The sequence below is a fragment of the Anopheles funestus genome, chromosome X (assembly GCF_943734845.2).
Source record: "Anopheles funestus chromosome X, idAnoFuneDA-416_04, whole genome shotgun sequence".
Lineage (NCBI taxonomy): Eukaryota > Metazoa > Arthropoda > Insecta > Diptera > Culicidae > Anopheles > Anopheles funestus.
The window spans coordinates 10706672-10734346 of NC_064597.1; the positions used below are offsets into that span (position 1 = coordinate 10706672).

The 27675-nt window shown below is 40.6% G+C and overlaps 2 protein-coding genes across 3 annotated transcripts in view; both read left to right on the forward strand.

Annotated features, from left to right (window-relative positions):
• Nucleotides 1-27675, forward strand: part of LOC125763367 (kinesin-like protein Klp10A) — an 83889-nt gene that overhangs the window by 17802 nt on the left and 38412 nt on the right. The window lies entirely within an intron of this gene.
• Nucleotides 23073-27597, forward strand: LOC125763408 (bifunctional arginine demethylase and lysyl-hydroxylase PSR). Of its 2 annotated transcripts, none has more exons than XM_049426603.1 (4): nucleotides 23073-23566; nucleotides 23668-25094; nucleotides 25155-25499; nucleotides 25567-27597. In XM_049426603.1, the coding sequence occupies exons 2-4, from the start codon at nucleotides 24900-24902 to the stop codon at nucleotides 26011-26013; spliced, it is 987 nt and encodes a 328-aa protein (XP_049282560.1). In that variant the 5' UTR covers nucleotides 23073-23566; nucleotides 23668-24899; the 3' UTR covers nucleotides 26014-27597. The 2 variants fall into 2 exon arrangements, with proteins under 2 accessions (XP_049282560.1, XP_049282551.1); XM_049426594.1 differs by having other exon boundaries at nucleotides 23074-23566; nucleotides 24736-25094.

Consider the following 27675-nt stretch of genomic DNA (forward strand, 5'->3'; position numbering starts at 1 on the left):
GAATTTTACAATAATCACAATGCATTTCCTCCTTGTACTTTGCCTTATCCCGGGCATACTCGGTTGTGATACTGGGGTTTCTAGTTATTGCTGTTCTTGGTGTTATTATTGTTGTTGTGGGTTGCTTTGTCCTATTGCGAAAAATTGAGGGAAAATTGGGATAGGATTCAAAAGATAAGACCGTTGTCGTAGGGACATGTTGTGTGTAGATTTCATGCTCCCTAGCGCGAGTCTAAGACAACGATACTGCAGCCTCTCCAGCTTGAGGTTAAACGTGTTGGAAAAAAGAATAAAAAATTAAAAAATTCTAAAATTTGAAAATTTCATAAGGCTCATTTTTGCACAAAGTTTTGGCTATAACTCTGTCGGTATCCAACGGATCGCCAATCTTCAACCTGTGGTCGATAGATGGCACCAATGGCTACATTTTCGTTTTGGACGGCTATGCCCTCAGATGTCTGTATGTCTGTATAGATGTCTCAGATGTTTCTATAAATATGCCAATCTCCTAAGGCTGTATAGCCCTACGCTTTTTTTAAAGTAATATTGCAAAAATTATAAATTTGATATATTTATATGCTGCAATAAGTTTCTTTTCACTCAAATAATGCTTTAAAAGAAGAAAATAATAAAAAATAACAAAAAAATAAAAAAAAAATTTCCACTCGAAAATTTCATAAGGGTTACCCCTTGCCATTTTTTTGAGCAAATTAGCAAAATTTAAAAAATTGTTTTATTTTCATGCGAAATTGTTACAATAAGCTTCTTTTCACTCAAATAATGCTTTAAATTAAAAAAAGAATATAAAACCAAAAAAAAATTAAAAAAAATTTCAACTCGAAAATTTTATAAGGCTTACCCCTTACGTTTTTTTGGGAAATTTAGCAAAAAAATTAAATTGATTTATTTTAATGCCAATTGGTTGCAATGTGTTTCTTTTCACTCAAATAATGCTTTACATAAAAAATAATAAAAAATAAGAAAAAAATAAACAAAATTTTAAAAAATTGAAAATTTCCTAAGGCCTAAGCTTTTTTTTGGGAAATTTAGAAATTGATCTATTCTCCAATTTTATCATAATTTGATTTTATATTCATACGAGGAGATCCTGATATAACCAAATTTCAGAACCTGGAACTCCTTCTTACTGTTCTTCAATTTTATCACAATATCAGGAGAATCTGATTTAAACAAACTTGAAAACCTGGAACACCTTTCTACCATTCTCCAATTTTATGGATGTTTTAGGTTCAAATTAGACGAAAGACGATTAAAGAGACAAATATTTTATTACTCGTTTTATTATACTAGTACATTCGATTGCTTTCACCGTGTCTCTCTCTTTCTCCTCTTCCTTTCTTTCTTTCATAGTAGTTTCTTCTTTACCATAAACTCATGCTGCTCCTGAGGTACATTATTCATGTTCTCAGGTCTAATTTGATAAGCGTTGTTTAAAACAGTTACCGCAACAGTGTTGAGATGCATGACTCCAATGTAATGTACCTTTCTCCCAATGCCCACGAGCTGTGCGGTGCGGTTAAATATTCTTCATCCGTCCGCCACTTTCACAATACCACCAAGGCCAAAAGGGCATTCCATTCCATTTCCGTGCATCGCGACGCTACAGCATTCGCATAAAGCACACGCGATCATAGGTTCTCGAGCTCTCTGTACGCTAGCAAACGCGCTAATACTTCGCGTACCCGGGTTTTTTTTTTGTTATTCTAGTCGTTTTATTTTTTATAATTTTTTTTTTCGTTGCATCAATTTTCCGAATCACGATTTATCTTCAATTGCTTCGGTGCGGTTTCCTAATGGGTAATGGTGCCTCTGGTATGCGTTTTGTTCTTGGGCCCGCTTTTTTTCCGCCCTACCAATGCTCGCTCATAAATCAGGCAAAGCTGTAACCGAATGAACACCCGAACGCAACGCTACAATGTTGCCAAAGTGCAGTGGATTGTGTTCCTTTTTTTTTCTTTCTTGCACAATGCATGCGCTTCTGCCCGTCGCACGGGTAAGATGTCTTGATTTCCCCCTGTCCGTACCATACCAAGTTTGTTCCGGCAAGTGCACCAACACATGCCTTCGAGGAACATGGTAACATGGTGCGAAAGCCATCCGGGATAGGAATGGCAACAAACATATCGCTTCTTTTTTTTTTAGTTGGTTTCAAGCACCAGAATCGATTACAATGTTTTGGTACAGTCAATTGTGTCAGCGGATACAATGTTTCTGTTTCGCTAGAATCTACCACACCGGGAGACCGATTAAGAAGTGCGATTATCCCGCGGGATCTCCAATCGATCGTAGCCCATACTGGCTAATGGTAAAGGGAATTCCGCAACGAAGCATACATTACAACATGGCGCGCGGCCTAGCGTCACCGTGGAAGTCAGTGGACATTTATTAAACTAAAACGAACAACCTTCACAGCAGGCAAACGAGTTGCTATTAACATGTTAATTTGAAGTGAAACACAACACACCAAACACTAGGTATGTGTGGGAAATGTATTGAGGTTGTACGGGAATCTATCTCCAGAATTTCCTGAGGACCAGGACAACGCGACAACTACAAACGAGTTTCGCTCGAACAGCGTCCAAAGTTTTGCCAACCAAAATAAAGCACAGCAACAACAGAAACACACACAAAAATTAGTAGCAGAAAGCTTTTGCTACCCAACTCCAAAGTTCCCCAACTCCACGGAAGTCCTCTCGGCAAACTTTCCTGGAACCCGAAATAAGAATCCATTCTCCATAAACAGGCCAACTTGTGGACCCATTAATTGGGACTTTTTCATTTGTTGTTTTTTTTTTGTCTTCTTCTTAGGAAAATAATGCATTTTCTCAAACACACACACACACATACACATTCATGTGTATCCGAGTTGGTTGGCAACCGTCCATACACCGAGGGTGAAGCACTCTCCAAGCGTATGTTCTTCATTGACCGGCCGAAGAAAAAGCGGAAAATGCTTCCGCTCTGGTGGTTTAAGAAAACGTCCGAAGCCACCATTTTTGGGCCCAGTGTAGAAAGTTTTTTTTCCACCCTTTTTTTGTGGGCAGATTCCACAATGTACAACATCGGATGTAAACTCTTCATCCTGCTGGTGAGGGGGAAAACCAAGAAAACGGCTAATGGGCCAACCGTAACCAAAAACTGTACTACTCGCAGCCAAGTGACAATAACTCGTTAGGTTTGCTTTTTGTGTCTCTGTATACTGCTTTTTCTGCCGTACATTAGATACACTACCGGTGCGTTACGTACTACTAAGAACAAAAAAAGAAAAGAACCAAACAAAACACCAAAGAACATGGTGGAGTTTGGTAAAACAGTTTTAATTTGAACACATTCGCCCCGGCGAACCGGAGAGACTCGTGAACCATGTCTTTGGCCAGATGGGAGTGACTTCGTTTTAACTTTCTTCCTTTTTACGTTTTGTTTCTTTTCGTTTTTACTACACTACTTGCTAAGTAAAAGCCGGGAACAAAGTGTTGAGATACAGATACAGTGCAATTTTCCAGCTTGACAACTTTTTGATTGAAATATTGCTCGGGTTTTCCTCCCCGGTTTTCATGCTGAATGTTAGTTAACATACGCCCTTTTCACGCCCCTTTTTTTGTTTTACATTTGCCACTAGATAGTAGAAAGAGCTTCAAATTCTACATACGATAGTCAAATGGAAAAAGCTTTTTTTTCGTTTATACTGTACAGTTGAAAGCTTTGCGTGTTAGTGTCAATACACGGAATTAAGTTTTAGTGTCAAAAGTTGTTTTTTTTTTCTTCTTAAACGTCATATCACATGACAGCTGTATAGAAATATTTATGTGAAATGAACTATTTATTTATCTCCCAAAAAAAATAACTTTTCCTTAGTTCCTTTACTTAGTCAACTCCTAATTTACTCCTATTCTCAAACATCGAGCTCATTGCGAATGCTGTCAACTAAGTGTCACAGTTTCTTCACTTTTCTTGTTTGACTTTTTTTTGTTCATTCCATCTTTCCAGTGACATGGAAGTTACACGACAATGTATGTATGCATAGACACTGCACTGTCACAAGTTCTCGCCTTTCGCCAATAGTTTCAGGGTTAATTACAAACTATTTCTTCTCTTGTGTTTTTTGGGTGAAAGTTTTCTTTTTTTTCTGTTTTCTCTTTTTATTTTCCAACACTCATTGCTAACGTGAATTTCCCTGGAAGACATTTAAAAGTTTTTTTTAATTTCTATCTACCCTTTTCTTTGGTATTTCCCTGTTAGGTATCACTCTTCAAACTTAGACGTTTGGATTACCAATGTGAAGATGCTTTTAGCACGCTTTTAGCTTCCATTTTATATTGTTGTTGCCGCTTTGGTATCTATTTTTCGAGAAAGAAGATCCAAAACCAATGAGCTCGGTATATAAAATTAGTACAACTTCTGTTACTAAAACATTTGGAGGGTAATAGTTTGGTAATTCAAGAGGATTTTTTAGTTTCTTTTTAAAATTACTCTTTTTTTCTTTTCTTTAATTATTTTATTATTGTTCCTTACAACGACCATTTCAAACAAATTAATTTAAAAGCTCTTTTAAGGCAGTTTTTTTAATTATATTACACCAAAGAAATGAAAAATTTGTCTTTCTTTTAATTATTAAAATCATTATAAAACACAATTCATATGGAAAATAATTTATTTCGATTGATGCAAATTCGTGAACAAGCGAAACCCTTTGGATCCGATCTGACGTGGCGATGTTTGAAAAGGTCCTGAACGAAACTGGCAAGTCTGTCAGAAGCTGCCAAAACACTGCCCTGATTTTAGTGATGCTCACCAACAGCAATCTCGAGCCTTGGTCATGCAAACCAACTTAAATCTTGTGTGCACACACACACACACACACGCAATACAGATAAAATTCATAATCATTAAAATAATCCCACACGCTCGCGGTACATTTCGGACGCATTCTTGCAGTTCACCCGTGTTGGTCCCGGGTTGATCGAATGGTTTGACCCCGGGTCTGCGTGTCGGCATGTGGATGTTAATTAGCGTCAGGGGATAAGCCCGTGCGCACGAGCGCATCCTTCGGCTGTTGACCTCATACTTCGTCAGAGCCGGGTAGCAGAAGCCGCCAGCCATACCGTGGGCACGTTTGAACCTGGGCGCGATAATGGATCCCTGCCCCCGGTTTCGTTGGTGTACGATCTGTCGAAGATTACGATCACTTTAGGCGTCAATCAGTTTGATGTTTTACTTTTAGCGGCGCGGAACCGCTCAGAACCGCACGCCTTTAGGTGTCTGACCGGGCTTGACAGTCGAGATGTCGAGTGGGTTTTGGTTTGGCCTTGGACGCATTGAGTAGCATCGAGCAGAGATAAAAATGAGAAGTTCGTGGAAGATAATGGCCGGCAGCACGATGTCACAACAAGCGCGTTTTGAAGACTTTGTGAAGGTCTTACATATTGAACTCTTTAACATAGTTATGATATTTGAAGAAGCAAAAAAAGGAGAAACGTTACAGATACTTTGATAAATATCTTGAACTGGAGTTATTTTTAACTTCACTGTCGAATGGTCTATTTTGAGCTATCAAGAGTAAGCTTTTAAGTTTGATTGATTCTCTGGAGAATAAAAAAATATTCGAGTCACTAAACCTTCAAAATATGTAGCAATATTTTGAAGAATCGCAATGTCGAATATCTGGAAACTCCAGGATTCTTAGTATGTCAAAACTCTTTTCTAGTACAGTTGAAGATTTTGATGAAGATTTACTAGAAGCTTGAGAGTAGAATTCCTAACCAGAATTGGAAACACTCCAACGTGACTCGTTCATCTTCAGGGATTTGCCACCTATCACGCCGGGGAACAGTCTTGCGTTCATGCGATGTCTTCAAACCATTGTCTGGAGAATAAAAAAAAAATAATTCGAATCACTAAACCTTCAAAATATGTAGCAATATTTTGAAGAACCGCAATGTCGAATATCTGGAAACTCCAGGATTCTTAGTACGTCACAACTTTTTACTAGTACAGTTGAAGATTTTGTTGAAGATTTACTAGAAGCTTGAGAGTAGAATTCCTAACCAGAATTGGAAACATTCCAACGTGACTCGTTCATCTTCAGGGATTTGCCACCTATCACGCCGTGGAACAGTCTTGTGTTCGTGGGATGTCTTCAAACCAGTAGCATCAGCGACTACGATGAGTCGTTTAGAAGTAGTTCATGAGCAGGCGGAGAAAGCGCACATTTAGTGAGTGACGTTGCGTTGGTAGAAAACTGCGGTATGCACTGCCCTGCAGATGAGTAGCAGTAGTAGTTCAATAAAAAAAAGATATGAACAAAAATCCCGATCCGGTCCTTCAAAAATGGCCGACCCAAAAAAAAATCAAAAAACCAATTCCGACGGTACATCGCCGATGACAACCGCTAATGGAATATTAATAAGGTTCGATAACATAAAGGTAAAAACGGAAAGAAAACCAAACCATGTTACATGCGGCTGCCGGGCTCACGGGAGTTGTTTTCGTTTTATTGTTATTGAAAGCACACACACACACAACAAGCAGTTTGGAACGGAAGGGTATACAGGGCAGCATATAAAGAGGGGGTAAGGAAGGAAAGGGAAAATAAATCAATCGAACGGTCCCGGTAGGAATCAGTAAATTAGGCAATCTGATCGTTGATTTAGTTTTCTAATTAATTCAATTTTATGGTTGTGGATGGGTTCGCCTTCTTCATCTTCTACACCATTGTTATCGTTGTCGATGATCGTCCAATTTCGGCAGCCACCATCCGAGAGCTGTGCTGCTGCTAAAGCACTCTTCACCGCAGCACCACGGCACATGGATGTGTCTGCTGTGTGGTGAGATTGTCTTGGATACGTTCTGACTGTTAGAAGCTTAATATAGAATACTTCGATAGCTTGCTACGGGATCACCAAGTGAAAAACAGGAATGTTAAAAGTTGAAGTTGGGAAAAGCAGATTTTTATGATTTGCGGAGTTCAAATGCATTAAGCAGTAGGAGGGTGTAAAATATGGTTCGGCTTGAATGGGATCAAGTTTTATTGGCGGAAGTATTTCAAAAGAACTCTTCTTCAATTTTTATGCTAAGACACTTTTTCGGAGCTACAGCAGGAGTTACCGATTTTGCCAAGGTTAATACACGTTACAACCACAACGGGTTTCATGGTGGTGTAAGTAAGAGGTTTCATCTAATATACACCGCAGGTTGTCAGATCAAATCTTATCTCGCACCGCCTCAACAGCCTATTTAACTAATTGGGAAAAATAAATCTAGCAAAGCCATTTTATGGACAACAAACCAGGAAGGATGGGGCGGCCCGGTGGTGCATGTGAAAAACGGCGCCCGTCCACACGGCAGGGACCGGGTTCAAATCCGATCCGGACCGTCTCCCCGTAGCATGGACTGACTATCCTGCTACGTGGTAAAATAAGTCTTGATACGGCCAGGCCGTTCTAACCGAGCAAAAAAAAAAAAAAAAAAAAAAAAAAAAACCAGGAAGGATGATAATCTTCTTATTCGGCTGCCAACGTAACTACTGGCAATCAAAGCAATAGCGGCCCGGCAATATCCTGGACATGGACAAGATCTCCCCAAAAGAAATAAGAACACAAAGTTCTTAAAGATAATTTATGCTTTTAGTACGAAAGCTCCACAATTCGTCTTCATCTTTCGTACGCTTTTCGACAGTAGTAGTATGTCCTCATCGATTCGTTTCGCTTACCAATCACCTTCTCAGACATGTCGGGGGGGACGTCCCGCACTGCATGAAACGGCAACTTTCACAACGCTCGCAGAATTCGATGAACCAAATTTTTGGAAAACACAACGCTGCAAAGTGGATCAATACACATCGTGCCACAAATCCGGTTTGCTCCTCTATCGGTTCGGGGGGGTGAGGACGCCGAGGAGGATTCTTTTTTTCCGAATCCACTCTGACATCTTCTCAAAACTTGGAAGCACGTTGACAGACGACAAACAGTCTAATTGACTCAAGCTTGCTGCGAAGAGGGATATTTTTTTTGTATAATTAATATCTTTGTAATACATTTATGAAAGTGGATTTATAATTATTTAATAAATGACACAACATTCATCCTCCAGTCAATAGCAATCGTTTCTGGTATTGGAGATGGAATCGAAATATAAATTCCAATTTTGCTCAATAAATTACTTTGGATGGTTATATCCTGCATGAGCAATAGGTTTTTAGCCATATAATCCGCCGATGTTTGTATCCTTGCTACTTGTGGTGGAATCTACAATGCCGCAGTTAATCAGAATACTGCATAAGCGAAAACTTCTTGAGGACATAGCACATCAGCTTTGTTTTGATGTCTTTTTCCCAAGAACCCTCAATACTAGTGTGCATATTTTGACAAGCATCACAGTGCACTCGCATAAAGCAGCGAACACAGGAATCCTGCATGATAGCAACAAGGCACCGGAGTTGACTTTCGGTTCATGAAAATCTTCCTCCCACACAGCAGCTGTTATTGTTGTCGAACATTGGTCTTCCTAAACCGGCAACGGGAAGCAAATGCGCACACATCGGGATTAAAGCAAAGTTTTCCATGCCGCGCGGTTTGTGGAGTTGTGTTTTTTAGTCTGCCGTACGGTCAGATAACAAACTGCAGTCGAGACTCGCACGGTTTGAGAAAACAAACCTTGTCGCGCTGTTGAACTTTGGTTCCCCGTTTTGGGTACGATGCCGGTTCCACTGCCACAGTTCCGGATATTCGGGAGTTCGCCTTGATCTTCGTTTGTGTATGTGTGTTAGTGTGTTGCGTGCGATGTGTATGTGTGAGCGGACCTCCTCACTCGAGTTCTTGAGCTAATCCAGATATACGTCCTATTCAGGGGAAGAATTTTCACATGAAAAGTTCTGACAATAGCTCGAAGCTACCAACGGTACATCATCTCCGCGTCACATTATCGAATGTCGAAACAGGCGCCCCCACAACTTCACCATCCCACTCGCCAGGAAAAGTGACTCCAAACTTTTGACCGTGACGAAAACAATAGCCCTCTTTGGCCAAAAACCCCCACCCGACCCGAAACCCCGAAGATGTCGTGCCTGTTAGCTTCCGGTACGAAGCGCAAACTTTTGCTTGGCAAGGTTTTGCGACGACATCTGTCAACGCAAAACCCGTCGAACGAAAACCGTTCCGAGCCGATGGGTAATCAAGTTTATAAAACAATTTCACCGAAAATTAACGAAAATAGCCTCACACTAATTACGTACCCTGCACATCACCATCATCATCATCATCTTCCTCTTTGCTGTACGGTTGCTCCTTACTGCGTCTTTCGCCCCGAGTTTCGCAACGGTCAATTTGTGCTCCAACCCCGGGTGGTCGCGAGGATTCTCCAAATAATTTTCATTTCCAACGCCCGTCAGCGGTGCCGTTTGCCGAACATCCTCATTCCGGTCTTTCTGAACCATTCCTGAAACCTTCTCCTCAAAACGCCCAAGATGCGTTGAATTTGATCGAATAAGTCTTCGATCGAATTCAACTCCTGCCACAATCGACAAGGATAAGGAAAGCCCGTATGCTTTGCAAACGCACCAAGAATGCTCCACAATTATGTGACTTCGGACTTTTGGTACTTTTGTTTGCGTCTTGACTTTCCTGGCTTTCTGGGAGGTTAGAACCAAGAAGCAAATTATTCAAGTTATCACCAACCGTGGTATAGACTCGAGCGCACACGAGTAATTCGGTTAGTTGTCGAAACCTGTATAGGAGATGCTGAGTACTTCAATCGCGTCAATGCACTGTTTATACAGCTGTGTTCTTCAAGCTTTAGTCCAACTGCAACCAACCAAAAATCTCCCACCCGAAGAAGAAAGGGGAAGCAAAAGAGCTGGGAAAGTAATCCCAGATTCGTTGAGGTGTACACCCGTCAAATCACGAAAGGTCATGATTATCCGAAGAGCCAAAAAGCATTACCCCTGACATCTCTCGCGTCCAGTTTTGTGGTTGGGCGGTGGCTTTATTTATTTTTCCACCACTATCTGCATCCAAATCCAACACAAGAGAACTTCGTCCACATCCAAACGAAAAGGAAACAGCCTCCCCAAAAAACCTATGCTATCTTCGTAAAGCGCGTTCTACCTTGGTGTTTTTTGGTGTACTTTTCGATATTCCGAATGAAGCATGCAACCAAGACCAAAACACGTAAACAAACACACGCATTACACACACTCCCGCAAAACCAGAACCCCTGCACACAAAAAAAAACCAACGTACACGAACCACAGCGCAAACAGCGAAACTCAATCTTAACAAGATAATTACTCACTTTAGCGATGAGAAACGTTGCCCTGCAGGATGCCCACACGCAGTCAAGCCTGCCTGGAGAGCCTGGTTCGGGAGAGATAAAGACATGGTGAGGAAAGTACACGTACACGAGGGCAGGGAAGAATCAAATCCCGCAAACGATAGCTTTCCAGTGCATTCCTGTTTCCTGCTACTTCCTGCGCCCTAGTACACATGCCCGAAAAACCAGGACCTCCCGAAGTTGGCGCAATTGGCAGATGTTTTTGGGAGAGATCCGACTGGCAAATGAACATCATCATTTCGTGCCGTTCCGTGTGGCCGTTAATGAATTCTTTCCTCCCCCCCACCTTCTTTGGATTCCCCCTCAGGTACGATGGAAATCGAGAATGTTGAAGAACTGCAAGACACCATGCCACCGTTTCCGGGATGCCCACTAAAGCTAATGTCTAAGGCAGTGGTGTATCAACCAGTTTTCTTGAGACACATCCAAAGTTGATGGTAGCGTAATGGACTTCCGTATTGATAGATCTCCAGATATATGTGTCCGTTTATAACTTAAAAAAAAAGAAAGAGATTATAACAATTCCAAGAGACGATTGTATAATCGTATTAGCACCCAAAAATCTTCAATGTCCTCTCTTCATCAAACTCGGTCTTTTTGTTGTTGTTTGTTTTGTTTTGCTTTCTTCAAACATAAAACCAACCCGTTTTGCATTCTATATGGTACGGGATCCCCACAACACAACATCACACCGTTATCCGTGGGCTTTTTGGGAATAAATGATAGGCACACACCATCAAACCTCCAACCTTAATTGATACTCATTTCCGAAACCATGCCATCGTACTACCTCCATGCATGCAGTAGTTCTCCAGGGATTGAGACCGCACCGTGTGCACGACGCTTGAGCGACGGCTGCCCGTTTATGCCCGGGTTTCTTTCCTTCTGTGTGTGTGTGTGCTTAAGCTGCTGCCAGCAGATCTTTGCGGTAGGTCTTCACTCTTCAAACCACCGGTGCCGAACTATCTCAGGCGCCCTCCCTTTCTCAAGACTTGCCACCCACCGCTCTCCATCGGATGCTCTTCCTTTCCGTGTTTTTCATCCCCTCCCTCCCCACAAAAAAACGAAGCACCAACTACAAATAGCTCCCCTTTTCGATTCGTAACAGCAGATCGTAAGTGTGAAAATGCAATCGCCATTTCCTTTCGCTTGTTTCGTTGCGTCTTGCGTTTTCTTGCTTTTTTTTTCTTCGCACCGCCGTTAAGTTCATAGATTCTGCGATCTTTAACCATCTTTCTTCACTTTGCGCAAGCGTTTCGGTTGGCTTTCTACTCGGTTTTTTTTTCTTTCTTGCTTTGGTTTTTATCTTAATATCTTAATCATTTTATTCCATTATCAGCGTTGTACAATGGCTATAGCTATAAAGCTATTTTCAGTTACTTATTGCACATCTTCTTGAAATATTTGTCTTTACCTGCTCTAAAAATTACATTTTTTTTATTGAAAAACTGTAATTAAATATTTCATTATTAACACTAGAAAACTACCAAGCGTTTGAAGCGTTTTTCGTTCGTGGTTAATTTTTTTTTTAATTCGAAGACTTGAATTAAATTATATTGTTTATTGGAGATCGTACGATAGAATATACATTTGTACATATATGTGAAATTTATGTTTCAACTAGCTTAGGATAGTTTAACACCAAAAAATTATGTGATGAAAATACAGCGTTTCAATCAAAATGACTGGTCCGGTAGTTCTAGTGTTAAAGAGCATAAGAATATACGATTATTCGAAATATTTTGTTTATTTTTCTACCAATCAATTGACTAGTTTGATCCCTTTTAGATTCCTATTTTGTCTTGCTTAAACATATTTCATTTTTACTTTTTTTGTTTCCCTTTCCTTTACGTGCATAATTTGTGTACCTTTTTTTTTATGCATATAATACTCTTATATGTATTTGTTGTGAAAGTTTTGTTTTTGTTTTCATTCTTCTTTGTTAGGTGTTTGGTTTTTCGTTTTTTGTTGGTTCCTTTTTTCCTTTCTCTATTTTTAATGTTTTTTTTTAAATTCTTAATTAATCCCAAATTCCTATTCTATAAATGAAAGGCTTTGGTATTTTTGTAATTGTTTTATTTATTTCTAAGTTGTATGAGCCGCCTTCTATAAAATTCATCATTCATAGAGTACCTTATCTTTTGTTATATTTTTCATGCATAGTTGGCGGGTTGATATCGTACTGAAAATCGATCACCAAGCAGAACAAAACCTACTTCATCCTTCCAGTTTCTCGTTCCCACCGTATCCGTGGCCCACCAGAAATATATGGACCATTTTCCTGTGTGAAAAATCTTACCCCGTGTGGGTAAGGGAAAGGCTAACTACAACAAAAAATCACGTACCACACAAGGGGGGAAAGGGGGGAGGGGTATTTTTAAATCGTGCAAAGAAAAAGAAAAGTTTGAAAAACGGAAGCAAGTATGATTCACCAAAGCACAAATGGCACGTCGGCAAAGTAAAAGAAAAAAAGCTCCCACATACACACACACAGCCAACCGATGTATGCGCCAGTCCGGAAAACTGGAAATGGAAAACTTTATCTTCTTCAAATTTTTCGCATCATTGAATTTTCATGAATTATAATTCGGCTTATCGAGAACGTTCGCTCGTGGAAAACCCCGGTGCGTGTCCTGGGTACGGACCCCTAGGACGGGTAAAGGAAAAAGTTCATTTCGTTTTGTGTTCCACGGTGGGAAGAAAATTGTGCTCTCGAAGGTCGCAAAAGTCGAACCGTTAGTTCGATGTTGGACGTGTGTAGAACTGTGACAGCTGCTTGCTATCTTTCGCTTAACGATGAGGGGTTTTTTTGTATTATTTTCCCCCATTCTATTCGTTTTCGGGTGAATGTTCGTGGATAAGATTGGAATGCAAAGTGTGTTCTTCTGGGTGGGTGCACATCACATACTTTTGCAAAGCAGCTACCCGAACGGTGGAGACACTAAAGCTTCTTCCCTGCGTTGCGATGAAGAGCTTAAGGCATATTTTGGACCAGTTCCCACTTCGATCAGTGGAAGGAGTTGGCTTTACAACTTCTGAGACACTACAACTGTCAAAAAGGTAGCAAGGAACATCCAACACACACTTAAACCTGTTCGTTTTCACTAAAATATTAACCTAACTAATTTGTACTTTTAAAAAATTGTATCAAAACGAATATTGAAGCTGTGGCTCAAAGTTGACATTGTCAGGAACTGAACAACGAGGATGACCGTCCGTCGCCAAAAAATACCCTAAACGTGCTGTCACCAAAGAACAATGTCCACTGTATTGCTTCACCAAGATCTTCTGGATTTTCCTGTACACCCCGTATGCCGCGGTAATCCAATTTATGTTATCTAAATTATGTATTCTATCCCATGCAACACTTCCTTGCGATGCTTTTATCGAGGTGAGAAGTAACGTGAGGTTACTGTGAATGGTTTTAAATTTTTAATAAGAGCGCTTGCTTCGACCTGATTCCGTTGTCACGAACCTGAATACGTTCAGAATCTGTTTTCGTCGTTAAATATATCAAACAGCCATCGTAGTGTAGTGTAGACGCAATAAAAGCAGAAATAGACGACTTCAAGAAATGTTTTTTTCACTAAATACCTCCCAGTAACTGAGGTGTTTGAAGATTTTCTACTCTCCAATATTCTGGTGGAGGATGTCCAAACAAAACTCCAAAGCAAACGGTTTTCCACTAAATACCTCCCAATAGCTGAGGATGTTTGAAAGTTTTCAACTCTCCAATAATCTGGTGGAAGATGTCCAAACAAAACTCCAAAGCAAACGGTTGCTAAATTGAATTCTAGAACCCTACTGTAGTATAATTGGAGATACACTAAGAGTTATACGATACGTTCAGAATCTTTCTTTGTCGTTAAATATATCAAACAGCCATCGTAGTGTGGTGTAGACGCAATAAAAGCGGAAATAGACGACTTCAAGAAATGTCTTTTCCATTAAATACCTCCCAATAACTGAGGATGTTTGAAGATTTTATACTCTCCAATATTCTGGTGGAGGATGTCCAAACAAAACTCCAAAGCGAACTGTTGCTAAATTGAATTCTAGAACCCTACTGTAGTATAATTGAAGATACACTAAGAGTTATACGATTGCATCTTAAATGCGAAAGACTTCCAAAAAACCGAACAACTGCTAAGAACTTCCGAATCCTGGCAATTTGACTCCCTTTCCCCCCTTCAGAGAAAGTTACCTTTTCGCTTCTGCACACCGACCGTTTCATATCATATCTCCATCACAACAGCATAACCTCATTAATAACCGTGGTAGGAAGCCGTTAAAAAATGATGGAGCTCGCTCCAACACCAAGAGTCTACCGAAAGCCCGACCCGAATGCCTCCCGCTCCAAAAAGGCTGGCACCTTTGGCCCGGGCTCAGGCGGTGGCTGTGTCTTCGCTTGTGCTTGGAAAACCATTTCATCTTGCTATCGTTTAGATGGCCTGACGTTCCCTCCAACCCGGACTGGGGCCAACCTTTAAACATATGGCCGCGTTGGCCGTTTCGTACATTTCCCTACACACATATTTTGAAACGGCACAAATTGATTTTTAATGTACCCTGTCATCAATGTCTGAGTGGGCTGACGGGTGTGCGCTTTTTTTTGCCTTTTCTTTTAATAGTAGTTTTATTATTTTATATATTTTGTTTGGCCGCTCCGCCTGTACGGATTGTCGGGATGGCCGTGGCTTCAGTTAGGATGAAAATCTTTGGCAGTACTGCTACGTTTGTTGTGATCCGACGGCAAGTTGCCAACATGTCGTCGAGATACACAAAACGGTAATATTTAATGCGAATATCGTAAACGAATATCAAAACCAATAGCAGGCACCAACAAAACGAAACAAAGAAATCATTTCCAGAAGGAGCGAATCCCAATCATAAACCTTTAACTCCCTGCTGCTCTCCACTGTATACATCCTTCGACTGGTTTTTTTTGGGGAGGTTGAAATATTTATCAGTCGTCAGGCTATATACACACACACACACATTTCGATGAACGAGAAGCGTATTTCTATACGATGCCCTTCGCCCGCCTGTGTTTAAACGTCGGCAAGATGCTTAGAGAAGCATCCCGGTACAACATTCATACATTTGTCTACAGTTTTTTTTTTGTTGGACTGCACGTTCCTTTCTTTTGCGGCGTGGAACTCAAGAAGAGAACGAAGTTCACCGACGGGATGGGATGTCACTTTTGGGACTGATACCGATATGCTAATGTGCCACCGATAGAGGTCGAAGCACGGAGAGGGAAATCAACAGTGGTCGTACAACTGGCAACACCTGTTTGCTTGGGTACGATTACCGTGTAGAAACTATTCCACACTAGAACTTGCAACAAATCAATATTGAAAGTTTTCATACTGTGGCTTCTCATATAAGTAGGAGCAGATCAATAGATTCACATGTATTTGTATTATTTTTTTGGTTGTAAATCTTTACTTTATATTCAACTTTACACTGCCTTAGTTCGTATCTGTAAAACTGTTGTAAATTTAATAGCTCAGAATAGAAATCATCTTATTCTATTCCCACCATATGTTGTTCATCAGAATCAGAGATGGAACTCATATAAATTACAAATTTGTTATAAATTCAAGTAGCTCATAATAGAAATCCTCTTATTAGTCCCACCATATATTGTTAATCAGAATCAGAGATGAAACTCATACAAATAACAAATTTGCTGTAAATTTAAGTAGCTCATAATAGAAATCCTCTTATTAGTCCCACCATATGTTGTTAATCACAATCAGAGATGGTACTCATATAAATAACAAATTTGTTATAAATTCAAGTAGCTCATAATAGAAATCCTCTTATTCTATTCCCACCATATGTTGTTAATGAGAATCAGAGATGGAACTCATATAAATTACAAAATATCTAAACTAAATTTACTTCATATAATTTAGATCTCACGCTTTACGATAGTTTTTAAGTTATTAACTCACGTTCTACAGCATACAACATTCAGCCTCGTAATAGAAAACTTTCCCGATAGCTACAAACTGGCATTAAAACTGTTCCGTGCGAACGTTCTATTCATCCTATTCTGCAAAACTGCGTGCCAACTGGAGATTCATGGAATTTCCTACGACCGCTGCATGGAGTTCTACAAAGGCTTCAAAATTTCGATACAAATTGTCAGTTTCGCAAACCTATTCCCATGCTCCCAGGTACGCACTAAAGGTAAAATGCCCGCGTGTGTTGTTCACCTGCAAACCTTAAAGGGCAACACCGTTAGACCCATTCTCGTTCGCGATTGCCTTTTTATTTCCATTTCACTCCCTGTTTCCCACTACCGCACCAACCCGCTCGATAGGATTATTTATTTATATTTACTTCTATCCCTTTGCGCCATCCGCCATCGTGGAGCTAAAAAAAAAGAAGAAAGAAATAACAGACCCAGTCCGCTAGAGGTTTGATTTTCCGAGCGTCATCATCCCGCTACTTAACGCCCGGGTGCTATAATACATTTTAATTAGCACTCGAAAATTATAGAGTTCTATTTTCTATTCCCTGTTTCGCCTTCCCTGCCACGCCACCCGGCACGCCGGCACAATTTGCTCCCCGTTCCTCTTCAATTAAGCCGGATAAGCTTTCATTAGCCATGCTCCGTGAAATCACTCAGCAACCGCCGCCACTGACGCCGACCGGTATTAATTCCAGCTGCTGGGAGCGCGTTCCATCCCTACTGCTATGTTTGTTATACCCTTTGTTCTTCGGGTTCTCGCGAAGGTGAGCTTTCCGCTACCGATCGCTGTAAACCCGATTTGGCCCGATGAAAGGCAAGACGCATTGAGCAGAAAGCCTCCGATCGGGTTAAAATCTCACTCACTTCTGTACCTTCCAACATGGTGGACAGTGACTCGCAACAATGCGCTTACACGTCGAAATAATAACATTTAGACCATCAATTGGGTGGTACAGTGCGTACCATAAAAGCAAATGTTACTCTTTTTACGCGTAGATAAGATTATAGGACAAAAATTCAAACAAAATAAAACAAAAACAATTAGTAATGACTTCTTCAAAACGATCGTCTGAACAACTAAACACAATGTTGGAGTATAAACGAAATTATACCAGGATTTGATATCTCGGTGACTAATTGTACTACACGCACTGTAGATTGATTCGTCTAACTTCTATTCTTCTCACCTTTCCAAGCGTGGTCATGCAGCGAGACGGAAATTGTGGCAGGCAGGAAATTAACCTAACGGTGTACGCTAGGTGCACTCATCTCGGTGGTAGTATAATTGACAAGGCCATATTTGCCAATGGTTCTCACCGCTGACGCAAGAAAGACCTCAAGATTTTGAGCAGTTTTTATTGTTGGTTTTTACCGAAATTTAGTTCATACGGTTCAGTTCATTTAATTCACCGGAGCGGCCTGGTGGTGTATGTGATAAACGGTGATAATTTCACACGACAGAACTGGGTATCAAATCCCATCTGGACCGTCTCCCCGTAGAAAGGACTGATTCTCCAGCTATGAGGTAGAATAAAGTCTAGTAAACCAGAAATAGTCGACATAACCGTAGAGGTCTTTAATCCAAGAAGAGAGAGAGATAAAAAGAGAAAGAGAGAGAATGAGAGAAAGAGAGAGAGTGAGAGAGAGAAGAGGTGCTTGCGAGAAATTATGCTCTCAAAATCAAAATGAAAAACTAATATATTAAAATATTAAGCGATTAGTGATTTAAAATTGCATACTTTCAGGCGTATTCCTTCAGCAGCCAAATTAGATACGACCCGTTGAGGATTAAAAGAGGGATTGAAGAGAACTCACGAAGATGTTTTGAAAGTAAGTACTTGAAGTACTTACTTTAAGTATTGCAGTACTTAGTTCGAGGATATTCTACAAAGATTTCAAAACGCCTAAATGTATGCACATTTTCTACAGCTTTAAATTCGAATGTACGGATATTCAGTTATGTAGAGCTTATGTATAAGGATGTGAATGTGCTAAAACTAACCTTTAATTTAAACTGGAGCAATAGTCCAGACTTGAGAACATCAGAATACATTAAACGCCTTACTGATCTTCGTTTACAAACAAATCAATCTGTTCACAACCCTTATAAAACCTAAGAGAAAACACATATAAAAAAATCGCTGACACTTGCTGAAATGCGTAGAAAAACTTGCTCTACTTTTCTGCGCATTTCCGAAAAGGCCAGCCTGCCAGTAACACAATGGGGATACCAATTAGAGCATTTACTTCCAGCAGCTATGTCACCGTCGCTTCCGGTACATCTCCTGAAGCACACCAGCTGTTCGTATTTCCTTTTTGTTTTTGCATTCCTTGCCTTATTCTCTTTCGACGAGTTGTACCATTACATCACAGTTTGCTAAAAGGCAAGATGCCAAACGTTAGACGACAACGGCACTCCGCCAGATACAACTGTCAAACAAAGTCGGCGGAAAAGTAAAGCGCACGAAACTTACGAGCTTCTGATGCATCACGGTGAAAAACTATTTCAGCGAATTAAACTCCCCATTGACTTGGGTCGAACTTTTGATTGGTACAACTTGATTTCCTACTCTTGCCCGACAGCTACACCAACGGTGACGCTTACAAGCAATGGTTTGTGTGTTGTACTATCCGGAATAGAAATTGAGATAAAAATTCTTCTCTCTAGTAGTACTTCCTTGGATAAATATAAGTATCCTTGGATAAGAATTTCTGTCTAGACCATGTAAGTATGACAAAGTCTCCAGAAACTTTATTTCTGGTTTGTGTAATACATTCTTTGCTAATATTGGAACAATCTGTTAAGGTTCATTCTAAGGATCCTAAATAAAAATGGAAATTTGTTTGAAGAGAGTCAGGGTTTTATTTCTCTTTTCGTCAAATTTCAAAATAAAGGAAACTTTCCTGAAAATTGAATAGTTTTAGGCATAATTATGCTTGTTTCTTTAAGATCTTTGAAATCCATTTCGGCGTACATTAAAGTACTTTATAATTACATATCAACAGGCTTGGATGTGACGGTTACTGGCTAGGTCAGGGTTTCTTCAGACTACAAACTTCCAGAATATATCCCCTACAAGTTAACCTAGATCTTCAATAATAATAGTCCAACATTGCAGATTTCGGGATCTTTTTAAAGTATCATCTTCCTTAGACCATAAATCTATCTGCTAGACATTCGACAGATAAATCCATTGTACAGTCAGAACTTTAACTTCAATGCTTACATGTCGCACGGAAGAAAAAAGTTTTCCTCCAAGAGTAACGGAAAAAAGCTTCCGGGTTTGTTGAAACTTTTTTCTAGCTGCACATAAAAATATGCTATCTCATCTGACCCGACGCCTGGGTGCAGTTTGTGCCGAGTGTTTTCGGTGGCGTCAGATTATAATGTTAAAATAAAGTTTAGGTTAATTCCTGCTACTTAGCGAAAGGGATTTTTAGTAAGTTTGTACATTGCTTCTTTTTCGTTTTGTTTTTTTTTTTGCAACTCTTGCAGTTACTCAAATGCAAAACACCAATTCCACCTCAATCGATGCACGATACTGTTCGTGGTTAATATTAATTTTATCTGAATATTTATGGTTGCTACCGATGGTAACTGTCAGCGGCACGCACCGGTTGTAAGTTCTGTCAAGCGTGCCGGGTTCTGCACCAGAACCCGTGCCCAGAACTAACATCTGTTGGTGAGCGATGGGAGTACGCCCCCTCACAGGGCTGTGGGCCGATCGCTTCACACGTTTAGAGGGTGGAACCGAAACTACACCTGCAGACAACCCGGTACAAACGGTGCTGTGAATTGATTTATATCGCTTTTGCTGCAACATACTCGTAGAGCTGCATCTTGCTACTAATCTTGGCAGGAAGCTACAGTTAGTCTCTTCACACCGGATGTGTGAGATTTACAAGCGGTCAGTCTAACAAGTGGAAGTCCCTGCACACGTAGTTCAGAGTAGTTCGTTGTGCATACATTTGCAAGAAATCTGGAATTCATTTTTAAAGAATTCATCAACACACAATCATACATCCTTTATGATAATGGATAAACGTGTGGAAAGATACATTTCCTCTAGCACTTCACCACGTGTTGATTTATGCTATTTCTTGGAATAGAAAAGCTGTTCATTCGTTGCTAATACCTGAATTATGACTCTGTGCTGAATTCTAGAACCATGTGTTTCGCATTTTTAACACAATTAAGCTATCATTTGTTTCACCTTTTACAGTTTATAGCACTTCAAAAGTCGAAAGACGAATGAGATACAGCAAAAAAAAAAGTTGCTGTTGAGAAAAACTTTTTTTTTGCTTTTAAGAACGGCCATTCCCTATCGAAGCCAATATTTCCGAATATTGGCGAATATTTTATTTTTATTTTTATCAAGACTTATTTTTTGTTTTTCCGAGTTCTTCAGTAAATTCCGAATTCTTAAGAAAATTACAAGTATTAGATTAAAGAAGATTAGCAATTAACTGCACACTAGGAGGATTCGGTAAAAGATTATTGTAGTCGCTCCTCTCGGGGTGGCCCGGTGGTGTATTTGATAAACGGCGCCGGTCCACGGGGCAGGATCGAGATCAAATCCCATGGACTGAATATCCGGCTACGCGGTAAAAATTAGTCTAGTACGTCAGAAATGGTCGGCGCGACCTTTGAGGTCGTTAAAAGCCAATAAGAGAGAGAGAGAGAGAGAGAGAGAGAAAGAGAGAGAGAGAGAGTCGCTCCCCCCACCCAAAGGGTTTGGTTACCCTTAGCAAATTTTTTTGGACAGTGGTATGTGCAGTGGTCACGAAGTTAAAACGAATATTGAAATAAAAGGTTATTTATTACCATTTAAAATTGTTGTTTCACGTTGCCAACGTACAGAATTGCTCCACGTGTTACACAAATACACAAACAAGCGGCTGTAAACCTGTATTATCTTTAAAAAGCTTTTAAACAGCTTTTACTTACTACCAACACACATGTCAATTCATCAAAAATTGTAGCGCAAGCGATATGCAACAATAAAACATTCGGTCGATAGTATTCCTTAGCTTCATTTCACTTCAAATATATTGAACATCATTTATTTTCACCAACGCCAGTGTTGCCGATTGCTGGGAAATAAATGACATTACTTTTCGTCAGCTGGGCACACTAAAACTGACATTAAATTGTCAAGCGGGGAGTTTCCTTCATTGACTCTTTCAACTGAAATTTCTTCACCAAACAAGAAGCCGGTCAGATTGCAAGCTTCCTTTATTTTGTACATTCTGCTCATTTACAATCCTTTTTGTACGGTAAAACGCCGAGCTGAGTTTCTGTACAAGGTACGTTTGTATTTCCCTTCATTATTGTTAAATATTTAACAAATCAACTGAACACTATTCTGATCATGTTCATCATTTGTATTTTAGAACTATCGGTCTGAAATAGTCGTCTAACCCGCACCGCCAAGGATGATGTATTTATCCAACGTATCGGGAAACGTACTGCTGCATCAATCGGATACGTGTTGCCATATTGCGCCTACTGTATTAAAAGGCTTTCCAGTATGGCAACAACATTATGAGAAATTCAAGTGGTTGTATAGAATAGGTGGTAGTTGCTACATACAATAGTTATACACAGAGCATTAGAAATAAGAAATACAACCGGTTTATTACGGTTTTAAGATGTACAAAGAAGACACACGTTGCTACAATATCGTCTTAAAGAAGCTACTTTTAAGATCGAATAATAAATGTGTAAACCATTAAGTTAAACGATAAGTTATTGGAAAATTGGCATTCCTCATGTCACAATTGAGCACGTCACGATGGTATGGCCAGGTGGCCAATCCGTTTACAGGAAACTAGGTCTAGGGCTGTATCCGATCTCTGATAGCTTCGATTCCACCTCCTTAAGCCAACGAGTTCGCTGTGCTCCTCTACGTCTCGTGCCGAACAGATTATTGTGAACCACTTTACCGGTGGTGAATGAGTCGGGCATCCTCATCATATGCCCCAGCCATCGTATCCTTTCGGCTTTGACACCCGGTAGGATATCTGCACCGCCAAACAGCTCAGCTAGCTCATGGCTCATTGTCCCTCTCCACACGCCCTGCTCGCGCACACCGCCGAAGATAGTCCTTGGTACCTTGGCGTCCTCCGTTAGCATAGTCCAGGACTCGTACCCGTGAAGGACTAAAGGAAGTATCAGTATGCGATATATCATACATTTCATGTATTGCTGGAGTCCTCTGGATCGCAGGAATTTGTGACCACATCAGCATTAATGATTCCTAACTTAACCTCAATGTACGTCCAATGAAATTATCGGCGATTCATGGTAAATTGAGCAATTTTATTAGGTTGTGATGCTTTCGTCATAAAGATATCAACGATGTTACATGCTGAAAGGATTGATTTCTTTCATATTTCCTAGTTCATCATCATAATTCAGTTTTGTTTATTATCAACAGACTTTTTATTTGACACAAATATTTAAAAATTTGACACATCGCTTCCATCGATACGATTTCTATAAAATCACATCTTGTGTGTAAACACCTTGGTTTTCTCCAAATTGCATCGTTGAAGCGGTTGCCATTTTATTACGACCCAATGATATGATAACTTTTTTTATTCAATAAAGTGAAATCATATTTCCCGTTTCATTTAAACTGTTGAAAAAATGTAAATTATTCAATATTTCATTGGTGCTACCAGCCTATCGGCCATTTGAGCGCAGCTGTCATTGTTGCCACTTTGACGTACGCCTATAGCAGAAGGAAGCATTAAAGTAAGCTTGCGAAAATCGTGCACCACATAAAAAACGCCACCACCACCGACGAAAGAACCGTGTGCGTGCATAAGGGGACGGTGCAACTTTCCTTTACTGCGGCGTTTTTGTCGGTGGATTCGGTTTTTTTGGTTTTCTGTTCCGTTTTTTCCTCTTTTCCCGCCTTAATAACACGCTCCCCGGTTCCCCGGTTTCGTGGATGCGCCACCCGACGTCATCCTCTTCCGCTTCAGTTTTTTCCACCGCACGGAAGTTTCATCGGTATCCGGTGCAACAGTGCCAGATTCCCAGTGCCAGACCGCAATCAACCGTCGCTGCGTCGCGTCACAGAGACGGGCAGTGTTATCCACCTTGTTGGAGTTTTTCATCGGCAGTGGAGCCCCTCGAGCATCATCACTAGATGGCGGAACCCGTTAAACTTTCCCACCGTACCCGTAAACGCGTCCGGGAAGTAAAGCGTAAAGCGAGACCTGGTACGTACTTGTAATTACTGGTGCAATTAGGTACTATTGTTTTTTTTTTCTCCCGTGTTATACGTCTATATTGTACGCTGGTGCATTGGCAATGTATCTAGTGTATTAGCGGGGATTAGTGGAATTGTTTTTGCAGATGCTAAATTCAGAAACCGCTCGATAAGAGACACCAGTCAACCAACAGAAGAAGAAGAGAGAGAGAAAAAACACAGCAGCCAACAGAACCACAAACATCTGTGTGTGTCTGACGTTTCCGATGAAGGAATCGGCGGGGGATGACTTTGAAATGCAATGCATACAAAAACCTTCTGGATGCTTCGTCGATACATTCCGACAACAGCAAGACTCCTTTCCGGGGGTTTCCCCACAGACAAAGGCGCGCACGGATGCATTTTACCCATCCCACCCTCGCCGGCGGATGCTTTACAATGACACCTTTCTGTCAGCGATAGCTTAAAAATTGTAGCAGATTAAGGTGATAGGTTTTTTTCTGTGCATTGCAGTTAATAGCCAATTCACCATGTCTCGAAAGAGTCAAGGTGACTGGGCGCAATCTGCTTGCAAGCCGAAGGTTATGCACATTTTTATCTTGCGGTACGTGATGCAAGCTTGTTGAATGTGTCTACTACCAATGTGAAGTAAATAATAATAAAATACAAGTTAATAGCGGAAAAAAGAAAAAAAATTCAATGAAGAAAATGTTCTACAAATAATGAAGATTAATTTAGAAGCTGATCAACACTTAATAGACAATACAAAATAAATGTAGATGATTTAATCATAGTTACTGAAGACAACAAAAACAACCCGTAGCTTGACAGGTGATATTGACGCCCTTCATTGCACGAAATCCTATCCGGATTTAGTGGCATCTTTCGAAAAGAAAAAGTAGTCATAAAGATTCTGCCGCCTGTTGATGCTAAAATAGAGATAAATATTTAGGGGAGGCAAAGAAATAGAAAATTATAAAGAAAACAGAAACTACGGAATATAAAGCTTGTGATCAGGAATTGACAGGAAAATCGTGTTATAAGAAATAAGCTCTACAATTAATAAGACCTAAGACTAAGACGAGTAATCTGTAAACATTAGTAATATATTAATTTACCATTTAAGTAAACAAAGTTGAATGTGATTTGTTACATTCCCTCTCGCACCATCTACTACAGAACTGTCAGACAAATCGGCATGGGTACAGCTCGGGTATCATGAAGCATTCGAAACGTACAGCCAGTTTGTGGACAATGTGGAGCGTATCCACGTGGACAAGGTGGGCCCGAGAGAGTTTATCGAGCGGTTCGAGCGCATCTATCAACCGGTGGTCATTGAGGGCATGCAGGATGGGTGGAAGGCACGCCACAAGTGGACACTGGAGCGACTGGCAAAGAAGTATCGCAACCAGAAGTTTAAGTGTGGTGAGGATAACGATGGTTACAGTGTGAAGATGAAGATGAAATATTACGTCGAATATATGCGCAGCACTACGGACGACAGTCCGCTGTACATATTCGACAGCAGCTTTGGTGAGGTAAGTAGGATGTTTTTACTGTTTTTTAGCTATACCTACTATTTACGCTGTACTGTGTAGCATCACAGACGCCGGAAGCTGCTGGAAGATTACGAGGTACCGCTCTACTTTCGGGACGATCTGTTTAAGCATGCCGGTGAGGTACGTCGACCACCGTACCGGTGGTTTGTGATGGGACCGGCCCGATCCGGTACAGGCATACATATCGATCCGCTCGGTACGAGTGCCTGGAATGCGCTGGTGCACGGCCACAAACGGTGGTGCCTGTTCCCAACCCACACACCGAAGGAGCTGCTAAAGGTGACCGGTTCGATCGGGGGCAAGCAGCGAGACGAAGCGATCACGTGGTTTAGCTTGATCTATCCGCGCACGAAACAACCGGACTGGCCCAGTGACTGTAAGCCGGTTCGTATGCAAAGACCGGAATGTGGTCGTTACACCACAATACTTACACGACCCTTTTCCTTTGTAGCTTGAAATATTGCAAAAACCAGGCGAAACGGTATTCGTACCGGGTGGCTGGTGGCATGTGGTGCTTAACCTGGACGATACCGTTGCCGTCACGCAAAACTTCTGCAGCCGCACCAACTTCCCGGTGGTATGGCACAAAACGGTACGCGGCCGGCCAAAGCTATCGAACAAGTGGCTCAAGGTGCTGCAGGCGGTCGAACCGGACCTCGCCAAAATCGCATCCGAAACCGATATCGGACAGAGTACGGGCGTTGCGTCGGACAGCTCGAGCAACTCTAGCTCATCGTCTTCCAGCTCGAGCAACTACGACGACAGCGACTGTGAATCGAACACCGACAGTGGCCAAGAGTCGCTTTCGGCGCATAAATCAAAAAAGCATAAAAAATCGAACGTCATCAACGATGGTGATAGTGCCGTGGACAATTCGCTGAATGATTTCCCACTCTAACCCCCGATACGACAGCGTTGCGCAAGGAGTTTGGAGTTTTGTTTTGATTTTTTCGCTTCCTTTTTTTGTTTTCAGTTTTGAATATAGTTTTTTTCTTCCCTCTTCTAATTATTCGAATGTTTTTTTTTTAAATACATAAACATGCAAAGCGCCAACTTTTTCTCAATCGGACAATCGGTCGAACATTTTATGCGACCAGTGAAAAGAAGAAAAAAAGGAGGAAAATTCAAAGAGTTATGATATCTGATTTCTCTTATCATTTTCAGCATAGTATTACCAAAAACGTCGTGTTTTTGCTTACGTTTGCCGTATGTTTATTTATGCGTGACGGATTTAAGAATCGAAGGAATTGGGCACGTAGAACAATGTAGAATAATTAATTCAATTATAGACTTTAAAAGCAACGGTACGTACCGCGCAACAGAAATCAAGGGATGATGTGATGTAAAAAAAAAGCAAACCCACGTGCATGTACTGCGTACACGATATGCAGTGCAATCGAAGGAAATGAAGAAGAGGCTCTTGTCAGGGTTGCGATTAGTGGGTGAAAGGCGGCAATGAGAATTTTCCTGCCGTATTGAACAAGAGCGAGAAGAAAATAATCAAGTGACACACTGCGGGCAAAACAATTCAATTCCAATGAACCATCATTATCGACTGAATGGAAGAAGAAGAAGAAAAAAAGATGTAAAAGATACTCTGTAATGCGTTACAAGCGCCAGCCCAAGGGGGGGTGGAAGGGGTTCAGACGTAGAATTTCACAAACGAAACATTTGCATGTAATCAGCGGTATTGTGCCTTTTGTGACGAATAGGGTGAAATAGCAAAACACACTAACAAAACAAAACAAAACAAACGGAACAAACAAGCAAAGAAAAAGCAACAACAATGGCGGTATGTTTTGTAGCGCGATATGCCGTCTTCTAATATTAAGTAGCTAATATTACATACCACCCCCCTTGTACGAATGGAACATAAACTGGTACTGATTTAAAAAGCAACAACAAAAAAATCCTCTCAAAACGATCCTCCGTAATAGCATACAAACAATGAACTCTAGAGAAATAGGAATTAGAATTTTGTTAGTTTGTTTCCCAAAATGAGTTATCTTTCTTAAGCTTGCATTCAGTTGTCACAATACATCTTTACAACATAACTACAACAAATAGCGAAATCAGAGATAAATCTGTACTTTAATATGAAACTATAAACTTTGTGAAAGAAGCGTTTTCGAGAGGCGTGTGTGGCCGATCGCGGGCGCACGATACAACGACCATTCACAAACATTAAACTAATGACCAAGCTATACGATTATAGTATAACATGCAATGCAACTGCTGGCAATATGGTGTAGTAGGGAGATTGTTAAGTAATCGGCAAAGTGTGACCGAGGAAACGCATGCTACTAAACCGGAGTTTTTTGTACAACCTATCGTAGTCAATACAAAGCAAAATCAGGCTGCCCCCCCACCCTCCTCAACAATAAGCAAACAATGAAAACGGTACATAATTCCTGAAATTATAGTTAGGAAGAAACAAAGGAAATAGGAAAATGAAATAAATGAATTATGCCAATGGAAACAATATTATCCCGTGAACATTCTAAGGGTAGTAGTGGGATTTATCTATATATTTTTTTAATGAGATCATGGACTAGCCGCA

Excerpts from the sequence above, each read along its gene's own strand:
- LOC125763408 (XM_049426594.1), top strand. The coding sequence starts at position 23,494 with ATGGCGGAACCCGTTAAACTTTCCCACCGTACCCGTAAACGCGTCCGG. Across the intron at positions 23,567-24,735 it reads AAAGCGTAAAGCGAGACCTG|AACTGTCAGACAAATCGGCA; the intron begins GTACGTACTTGT and ends CATCTACTACAG. Across the intron at positions 25,500-25,566 it reads GGCCCAGTGACTGTAAGCCG|CTTGAAATATTGCAAAAACC; the intron begins GTTCGTATGCAA and ends TTTCCTTTGTAG.